General features: G+C 59.7%; 1 protein-coding gene across 1 annotated transcript; it reads right to left on the bottom strand.

The window, feature by feature from the left end:
• Positions 1 to 2191: 2191 nt before the first annotated feature.
• FGF5 (fibroblast growth factor 5) lies at positions 2192 to 9795 on the bottom strand (the record flags this gene model as incomplete). The annotated part of the gene is made up of 3 exons (XM_082316403.1): positions 2192 to 2536; positions 6858 to 6961; positions 9459 to 9795. The coding sequence occupies 3 exons, from the start codon at positions 9793 to 9795 to the stop codon at positions 2192 to 2194; spliced, it is 786 nt and encodes a 261-aa protein (XP_082172529.1).
• Between the last annotated feature and the right edge of the window lie 510 nt (positions 9796 to 10305).

Below are 10305 nucleotides of genomic sequence, written 5' to 3' on the forward strand. Positions count from 1 at the left end.
TTGGGAGCGGTTTTTGTCCAGCAGCGCACGGATCGAAGCATTTTTTTGTCATACAGGCTAGTTACCGACAAGAATTTTCCTTAAAATAAGATTAAAAAAAATACCTTTTCCACTGAGGGAGAGCAGTGGCATCAACGGCATCAACAAGTGGCATCAACATTCGCTCCTCTCTTACCTGCCTGGGGAGCTCCAGGCACCCACCCCGGGCTGAGGCCGGCACCCTCCTACGCGGCTCCTGCAAATGTTTTCATTCAATTAGATCATTTAGGTGGCCCCATGCTTCACTGAGCATTAATTACACCTAATTGTGCCTGGCTGCCGAACAGCAGATAAGCCGCATTATTTGTATTTTGTAAATTGGCGGTCAGGCTGCCTTGCTTGAAGCGGCCGGGGCGCACGCCGTGCCCGTGTTTGGCTCGCGCTCCCCTGCTGCGACTGGGGCCCAAACCCCCGCCCCAGAGCCGCCACCGGGAGGGTCGTCTCGGCACACGGCACGCGGAGCACGGCACACAAAAGCAGCACGTGCACCCGTCTTGCTCTGCTCCGCCCTGTCGCCGATACCACGCCGGCCAAACCCTCCGACAAAGGCACGCGTAGCGGCTCATTTCGCAACGCTCATTTTTCTCCTTCAGGGGAAGAAAAGAAAAAAGTGCACGGACAGCAGACAGGCAAGAGATTACACAAGCAGGCTATAAAATGAAGCACGATTATATTTTATTCCGGCGTCCCCATCCCTCCCCGCACGTGGAGCGCGCGCCCTTGTGTGGAAGCGTTTGCTGCCACACGGAGCGGATGCGTCGGGCCAGGGGCTGCCCAGAAGGACGAGGGGCACAGAACCACGGTTTCACTGGAAATAGCCATTTGTACCATGATCCGCTTTGGAGAAAAGGCTCGGCAGCGCTGCCAGTGCCCTCCTTATTGCTGCTTCAAACTAGCAGGGCTCGGGTCGGGAGGGGTTTTGCTAACACAAGCCTGCCTGGGCTCATATTAAGGCTTAACTGGTAAGGTTCAATGCTACTGTTTACTGCACCTACACAACACAGCTAAACGCCGATTAAAAACTCCATACGCACAATGACTCCTCAGGTAACACCGCAACCGAGAAAGAACTCGACAGTCAGGGCCACAGCGCAGCCTGGGTGGAAAGAACACTTCCGAAGGTACAAATAGCTGTAACAGCATTTATTGCCACGTTGCCACGCTCACTATAAAATAAAACCCTTTCCCCTCCCTCTGCGAATTGTGAATGATAAAATAAATCAGCAGCGCAAACCGTCGGAAGAAACCGGTGGGCACCCGGGGGCCAAAGGCGTCCCCGTCCCCGGGGAGCAGGGGTGCGGAGGGGCTCCCCCAGCCGCCCCCCGGGAGGGCTCTCGGAGCGGCTCCCTCCCTGTGCAAGCAGGAATGCCACGGGGCCAGGGCAGAGGTATTTTAAACACAGACACGGAAGCCATAATTTGATGGACAAGAGGAAACTCGCTCCTCCAGCTGTCCAGGGAAGAACGGGAGAGAGCACCGGGAGCGGGGCTGCCAACGGCCACCCTCCCCAAGCCTGCAACCCTTAAAAAAAGAAAAAAAAAAACCAAAAACCCTATTATTGCCAACAGAGAGTTTTAAGACACCCTTGCACCACAGATAAGGTGAATGAATTTGTGGAGCTTGGTCTTGTTTGTTGCGGAAGGGAGGAGCTGGTTTGTAAGAGAAGGGGAAGGGGCAGACCTGGATATACGGTGTCTGAGGTATGGTCGGAGAAAAAAAGTGCAGCAAAAAGGAGATGCAAAAAAAAAAAAAAAAGAAAAAAAAGTACTTAATAGGTTGGCTCTGAACATATCTCTTGTATGAAAACGATTGTCAAAAGAGTCACTAGTGAAAATAAGGTAAGAAAATACGTTCGCCGTAGAGGTACCTTTCTGCTTCTTTCGACAACAGAAAATTAACCCGAGGTCCATCACGTGTTTTCTGTTCACCACAGGAATACTCTTTGGAAAGCCCAAGTTACGTCATCCCGGCGCACTCCTCCGAGGATGCCGTCCAGTTTGCGAGGTGAAGACAAGACCCCAAGCCCAACACGGCTACCAGAGCCCTCCCCACGTCCGTCCAGGGCGGGGGGACGCAGGTCTCCGGTGGGGTCACCCCCAAAAGCTGCCCAGGCGCCCGGTCTCTCCCGTGCCGGCGTCCCCGCCTCGGCGCACTACCCGAAGCGGAACTTCAGCCGGTACTTGACGGGGCCAGGGTTTTTCCGAGGCGGGGATGGGGCAACCTTCGGTTTCGGTGGCGGCGGGGGCTTCTTTTCGGGGATGGTGACGGTGAAGGCGAGCTCGGGGGGCTGGGGCTGCCGAAAGCGGGGTAGGAAGTGCGTGGAGACGTGCTGGGGCCGGGCGCGGGGGCTGCAGCCCCGCTTGGCTTTGCCCCGCTTGTTGAGCGCCACGTACCACTGGCGGCCCGAGCGCGGGCTGCGGTGGACGGCCGAGGCGTAGGTGTTGTAGCTGTTCTCCTGGAAGCGCTCCCGAAACTGGCAGTCCGCTGTGAACCGGGCCTGCGGAGGGGACAGAGCCGGGGGCACCGTTAGCAAAGAGCTGGTTTTACCTGTCCCCTGCCCCGCGACGCTTGCTGGGTTTTTAAGTCCCCCAAAACCAGATTCAAAGGGGCAAGCAGCAATACAGGGCACCTGAGCAACCCGCTACGAGGCCACCGGGCACCCAGCAATTTAGAAAACCCCCAACACAGATACTTTCAGTAGCTGCTTGCCACCCAATTTTGGACTTTCTCGGGAAAACAGGCTCAGTCTGCCCCAGCAGCACCCTTCCCTCCCGCCCCAGCTCTCCTGCCCTTCCCGCCGACAGGAGGGAGGACGCGGCTCCGTACCCCCTGTGCCGCAGCCCCACCGAGGACCCTGGGGTCGAGCCCCGCTCCATCTCCGTTCCCACCCTCGCACCCCTCGCTTGGGCACTGAATCATCACTTAATAACCTGGAAAGGCAATTTGCATGCAGATTTTCATTGCTTCACTGAACATGGCTTTGATTGTATTGGATTTTTTTTTTTTTCCTTCTTCATCTTAAATGAACTCAGGGCATTTTGTCCCTTGATAACCTGAAGAAATTACTTGCAGCCCGAGAGCATCGCCTTTTATAAACAGGGCGGCCGCACTGGCTCCCAGATGGCCGAGGGGAAAGGCTTCCCGCTGCCCGAGAGGACAGGCTGAACCTGCCCATAACAGCTCCTTGTTGTTGTCGGGGGGGGGGGTGGGGGGGTGGGGGTGGAGCATACAAAAATACAAAAACAGAGCCATAACGCCCCAGCTACGTACCCACAGCCCTAGGACACCTGGCTGCAGCCTGCAGCCACCCTTCTGAAATCCTTTGCCACGCTTTAATCTGACCATGGACATGGTACCCGGTGCCCTGACAGCTCCTCCAGTGATGCTTGGCGCACCACAGCCTGATTGCAACGCAGCGCTTCAAAACTACTGACGTGAAAGGGATGCATTGCTCTCTAGCTTCAAAACACCCAGCGGTGGAGAACTAGACTAAATCCTCAAGCAATGCTTTATAACCACGCAGAAGGCACAGCTGGCTGGCATCATTTTTAAACTGCTAATTTAACTAGAAGAGTTGAGTCCTACAATACAAGTCACACAGTCCCCCACCTGCAATGCATTTTTTTTTTCCTCACAGCACTTTGAATTGTCTTCTTTTGCTCTTGGCTTGAAAGAAACGTCACCTCCATGACTCACTTTTGCTTTCCCTGTCTTTTATACACCCTCAGTGCCGTATGGCCCATGCACGGGTATTCATCTTCCCGAGCAAGCCTTTGCTGACCCTCGTTGCTCTCTGAAGCCCGGGCACGAGCAGCAGCGCTCAGGCGAGGGGCCCCCACAGCAGCCTTTGCACAGGGAGGTTTTAGGACTGACCGAGGCGCCGATGCACGCCTGAAAGGGTGCTCAACACAGAAGGGACCCTGCCAGGACCCCGAAACAGGCCCTGCCTTTCCCCAGGGGATTTGGGCGAATGGCATGAGCGGGCTTTTTTAGTGTAGGAGATGAAGTTGGCTGCCCCGCCCCGGGCTTCGAGGCTGGCCACAGCCGAGGATCCGATACTGAAATCCACTCCAGCAGTCTTTGCAAGGGCTGCTGTGAATAGCAGGAGATGCTTGTGCCCCTGCTCATACGTATGCCCGTACAGACAGGTCAGCTCGCCGCTGCTTTGCTTGTCGGTAAGTCGAATCGGCATTTCCAATCTGGCCCAGCGTTTTTGGGGCAACGCCACCCCGCAAAGGGAGGTGGCAGTAAGAGGGCTGCCCGGCTCCCCGGCTGGAGCATCACAGGAAAAATACCTGCTTAAAGTGGTTTTCGGGGAACTGCTCCCTAAGCGCTGGAGTAGCATCCCCTCCAAAGCGGGATTTGGGCAAGCAGGGGGGTCCCCAGCCCCGGGCACGCAGGGATGCCGTGGGCTGCTCCCGCCAGCGGCGCGGGGAAGGAGGAGAGCCGCAGCCAGCGCGCGCGGAGGGAAGCCCTCGGCCCCCGACGCAAACCGCCCCAGGTAGCGCATCAGCTGCTGCCGCGCCATCACTCCGACAGGCTTCCCCTCGCCCCGGCCCCTCAGCTCGGCCACCGCACCATTTCAGCCGGGGGAAAGGCATTTTTCCCGGCATGGGGCAGGCGGCGTGGCCACGGCGCGCTGAGCCGTGGAGCAGCAGCTCCAGAGACAATCGTGAAGAGCAATCCTCAAGTCTACTAAATTTCAAAATCCAATTCAACAGAGATTTGCCCCAGTGAGGACCGCGGCATTCGGTCAACTCAGAACAACTCCTGAGAAAGGAGAAGTACCTGAGCCCCCTGCGGGCAAATCTCTCCTCGGGGGTGCATGCCGGCCCCTGCCGAGACCGACACCAAACCTCTTCCACGCTAAAACTGTACAAAGAGGGGATCGAGGATTTAACGAGGAGAAAGCCATCTGTGCATGCAACTGATAATTGCCGGGATTACTGTCATTTTCTGAAGCCGGTGTCTCTAAAAACGAACCACTTGGTAATTTAATTAAGTTGCCATCAAAAAAAAAGAAAAAAAAGAAGGAGGGCTGCTGTAAAGCACCGAGCTGGGATGAAGCCGAGCCCTGAGAGCCGGTTTGGAAGGAGCCTGAATCCCTGCAGGAATGACTTTTATCTGCAGTTCAGCACAAAGTCACCGGCGTGACTCCCATATCAAAGCGCTGCCCTGAGTGACGGGCGCAGGACGCGCTTTGTACTGCTCAAAACTCATTAGGCCATGAAATAACTTTATCCTGCCAAGGCAGGAAAGAACAACAGATGCCGGGTTTGCATTATCGGCGTTATTTAGCCCAGCAATCTTTAGACATTTGGGTCAAGTTTCTACAAATTCACGGCTTTCATCCGAGCGGGGCATCGTGTGTCCTCACCCCCTGCTCTGACCCGCCTAATTGAGGTCCCTCTCCGGCACTGCCCTTTGTGTGCCGACAATTAACCATACCCCGACGAGGTTTGATTTAATTTCTGCCTGCGCCAGGGCATAAATCAAGGCTTCAGCTTGAATAAGGGGCCCATTGTACGCCGTGGAGGCTCTGGAGGGTCCAGAGATCACGCTCCGCCTGCTTCCCTCTCCTCTCCATCCTTTACCTTTCCACTGCTCTCCTCCTCCTCCGCCCGTTCCCTGCCCCGTGTCTCCTTCCCTCCTGTTTTCCTCCGCGCAGCCATTCCCCCTTTGCCCTAGACGCTGTTCCCGCTCCTCCTTTGGTTACTGAAATAAGCAACCATGTGCTCACCCTTTAAGCATCATTAGGTTTCAGGAGCAACACTCCAATAAGACTCGAGGGAGAGAGAGGCTAGTTCATAAATCTCACTTGAAGGCTATCTGCAGGCTCGGGCAGCGTAAGCACATCGGTAATATCCACTTCACAACCGTGAGGTTTGGCTCATAACCACGGAGGAGGCCACTGGCTTTCCCCTCTGCCAGGCTATCAGCCCTGAACAGGCTCCGTGGGAACAAACTTGGGTGACGGGTCGTCCAAGATGCTGCCTTACAAATGCTCTCCTTTGGGTGTTGCATTTATCCACAGCTTTAAAAAACGACGACTTTCATGTAAGCACAGTAGTTACTTTTGTTTGTTTAAACGATCTCTAGAACTAACAGGAAGAAATTAGGAAGCGGCATCTTGAAGTTGAAAAACGAAGCGAAATCGCCTCACAGGATGCATTCAATGCAAAAAGCCTGGAAAAAGCACGGCTAGGCCCGCAGGAAACCCAGCCTTCGGGAAAACAGCCTGCCGAAACGAGAGTCACTGGGCTTCTTCCCCTCTCGCTGCGAGGCTCCCGCGCGGGACGGACCTCACCTGCCCGAAACCCTGCGTGCAGCCGCACGAGCGCACCGGGGGACGTCTCTCCCCCAGGGGCAAACCCAGCCAAAACTCGGGGGCCGCAGCCCCTTCCCTGTGCGTGCCCAGGCGCAGGCGGGCTCCCAGCACCACGCCTGCTGCTCTCCACAAGACATTTGGCTAAAACCGTCTGCGCGATCTGCTGCAGAAGTTACTAAAAATAAACCGGCAATGCTCAAAGAACAAGTCCTTTTGATGCAAATACCCAACTGCAAAAAAAAAAAAAAAAAAAAAAGGCACTTTTCGTGGTTAAATGCAGTAAGTAGGGACATGGGCTTCAGGGTTCTCGGCTCCACCTGTCCCCTATCTGTCTGCGCGGTGCCAACGCCACCCAGCGCGGAGCCCTCCCGGCAGCCGAAGGGGCTCGGCAGGCCGGGGCCCTGCCCCCAGCATCGCTGCCGCCTGCACGTGAAGGTGTCCCAAGGCCTTTAATAAACAATACAGACTGATAAGCAGGGGGTTTACTTACACTTGCATGGAGTTTTCCTTTTTTTGACATCGCTAAAAATTTGTTGCTGAAAACTCCTCGTATTCCTACAATCCCCTGAGACACAGCAAATATTTCCAAAATACCTAGGATGACAGAAATCCCAAAATAAATCACAGTTCTTTTCACATCAGTGTGACAAAGCAAAAAAAAAAAATATCAGTCTCATAGGTTTGCATTTCCTCTCCAAACAACCCTGCCCCTCGGCTGCCGGGATCCTCACGGCATTCCTGCTCCGTCCCTCCGCCCCGCAGAGGGACCTGCATCCACTCCGGGATGGCTACAGGGTGGTGGTTTGGGTTGGGATTTGTTAAAAGCTGCACGTTAGAGGACAATTTCTGACTCGGCTGTGACAGAGCAAGTTCAGCCCTGGGGAAATCCCTCTCGAGGGTGGGAAAAGCCCCGTGTGCCTACAGCCAGCCTGCTGAGGTCAGCCTTGCCCGTCCTCCTCCCCTGCACGCCGGACTCGGGCAATAAAAGTGTCACAGCCCCCATTTGGGGCCAGAAGTACCAATAACGGTTCCTTAGGCCCCTCCTCGCAGCAGGACTCGGCGAGCGGGGCGCTACGAGAAAACAAGCCGTTTGCCCCTCAAACGGGCATTTTCTGAGCAGGATGGGACTCTGACCCCCGGCGGGGCGTGCGTGACCCATAACTCATCTTATAAAGAGCTTCGACCTGTGAGCATCGTTCAGCAACAGCACCGACACGTCACTGCCCCACAGAGTGCGGCGTCCCCGGGCAGAGGAAGGGTGGCAGCAGGGGTCAGGCATCCCCCCGACGCCCTCGCCAGCCGGGGGAGCCGGGGCAAGCATCACCTCCGCAACGTGCCCTTCCCACCCTGGGAAAAAGCATTGCTACGCCCGGCTGCAGCCTTGGGGTGGCCCTGCTGGGATTTGGTGGCCACAGGGGGGTCTCGGTGGCCCCAGCACCAGAAGAAGGAGCCCGCGAGAGCATCTCACCCGGCCCCAACGAAGGGCCGTGCGGATTAACGTGCCAAGAGCAAACATGAAGCCGTGGTTAAATCCCGGAGGCCGGGGGATCGGATCACCACTTCCCATGTTTATTTTAAGGAGGAAGCGCAGCTCCCAGAGGCGCCCGGGTCGCGGCGCCGAGGGCCCGGGGAGCGCGTTGGGGGGGCTGGGGGGCCGCCCCGCCTCACCCCACGTGCCGCAGCGGCAGCGACTGACAAGAGGCATGGGGTTGTGCAGCCCCGCTGCACCAAGGCACGTACCCTCTCCAGCATGCTCCCTGTCCTGCAGGGCACCCCAAAACCTGCTGGCTTATGGGGGGGGTAGCCACGCTGGCTGGGAGACATACTCCTGGTTATTGAGGTGCCCTCGCTCGAGCCCAGCTTCCCAGGGGCCAAAACTGGGGTTTCCCTGCCAAAAGCCAACTTCTTCCCCCTGGGGGCCGGCTCCTTGGGGCAATACCCCGGCCCGGCCCCCCACGCCACCAGCACGTGCCCCCAGCCAGGGCCGGCTCCGCTCCAAAGTGCGGAGCTGGTGCCGCTGCTGCCTTTCTGGGGAGAAAATCTTGGATTAAAGAGGAAGGAACTTCACATAATCCAAGTCCCTGGGAGACAGCTGCGACATCAAAGGCTGCGCACGTCTCACGGGGGAGAGTCCCTCTGCCCCACCGCTGTGGGACAGGGTCCGGGGGGCACGGCGCAGGCAGCCCCTCCAAACTCACATCTCCCAAAACAGCCTCGGCGTGGATGCCCTGTTTTTCCATCCATCCCCTTTGCAGCCCCTAACCCGCTCCTGGCCCCGCACCTGCGGTGCTCCTCGAAACCCCGGGCAGGGTCTCCGGCCTCCCAGCGCCCCTGCCCGCGGGCTGCCCTCCTTTGCGGGGCCACGGCACAGACCGGCGCCTGAACCATTCGGCACAGGCCAGATGCGGCCCCCGCTCCGTGAGCACGCCCAACAGCTGAAGCCACGCATGCTGCCAGGGTCACCTCAGGCCCAAGCCCTCAGGCTCTTTAAGTGATTTTTCATCCCCGCCTGCCATTTCATTCCCGCTTAACAGGATATCACGGCAACTCCGACCCGAAGGATAAGCCATGAGTTAGCACAGCTTTCTCTCAGGGGAACGTCAGCCTCAGTCCTATTTTTAAACTGAATATATCCTACTGCTGTGCTGGAAGGATGAGAATGCAGAGGGAAGGATGGAAAAGTTACACAGGGAAAGGAGGGAAAAGGGGTGCGAGGGAGAGCGCGGCGCAGCATCCCCCCGCCCCGGGACCCCGGCGAGGTGCTGCGGTGGGAGCGCAAGCCTCGCGCCCTCGCGTCGCTCCCCACGGTCTGGGCTCCTCCAGGCGAGCGAGCCCTGCGGGGCGGCACTTCCCAAAGCCAGCAGGGCAGAGCTCGCCCCGCTCCCCGGGGCAGCGGCCCACCCCAGCCCGCGGGGCGCAGCACCCCCGGCACCCCGCGCCCCAGATTCACCCTTCCCCAGGCCGCCTGGGCTGCGGCTCACCCCAGGCGAGGAGGGCGGGGGGCTCCGGCACCGCCGAGGGGACCCGGCGGGAGGGGGTGCCGCCGCCCGGGGGAGCCCCCCGCCGCCCCCCGCGCCCCCCGGGCACTCACTGAGCGGGCTCGCGTCGTGGGCGCCGTCCACCCGGCCGTCGGGGTGCAGCTGGAGGTGGAAGCCGATGCCCACCCGGCAGTACAGCCGGCCCCGCCGCCGCCCCGGGCGGCTCCGCGGGAAGCGGCTCGGCCCCGCCGCCGCCGCCGCCGCCGAGGAGGAGGAGGAGGAGGAGGAAGAGGAGGAGGAAGGCGCGGGGGCGTTGCGGCCCGCCGGCCCCGGCTGCGCCCCGCCGGGCACCTGCTCCCGCCGGGCGCGGGCGGGCAGGGCGAGGAGGAGGAGGAGGAGGAGGAAGAACGGGCTCATGCTGCCGGCGGGAGGGAGGGCGCCGCGCCGCATCCCGCTCCGCCGCCGAGCCCCGGCGGGGGGGACCGGGCGCGGGGGGGACCGGGCCGGGCCGCCCCTCCCTGCCGCCGCCGCCGGGGTATTTATAAGCGGGCGGCGGCCCCGCACCTGTGCCCGGCCCCGGCAGCGCCGCGCACCCCCCGCACCGCCCCGGCTGCGCCGCCCCCCGCAGCAGATGCTGGGGCTCGGGGGGCGCATAAATCTGGGGAATTAACTTGTCCGCCCCGCCGAGACGGAGGGGCTGCGCCTCGGGTTACCGCCGAGAAATACCTTGTCAGCGGCTTCCCCCCGGCCCGGCAACGGGGCGCGGTGGGGCCGGCGGGACCGGGGGCAGGGGAAGGGATTGGGTTGCAGCCCCCCGGGCCGGGGCCGCGGGGGGATGACAGCCGGCAGCTGCACAGCCAGCCCGGCCTCGGCCCCGGGCGAGGGGCAGGGAGCGCATTTGGGGCTGGAGGCAGCACCCCGAGCGGGAAAGCCGCTGGCCCTCCTGCACGGGGTGGCCGT

The sequence above is a fragment of the Platalea leucorodia genome, assembly GCF_965183815.1.
Source record: "Platalea leucorodia genome assembly, chromosome: 6".
NCBI lineage: Eukaryota > Metazoa > Chordata > Aves > Pelecaniformes > Threskiornithidae > Platalea > Platalea leucorodia.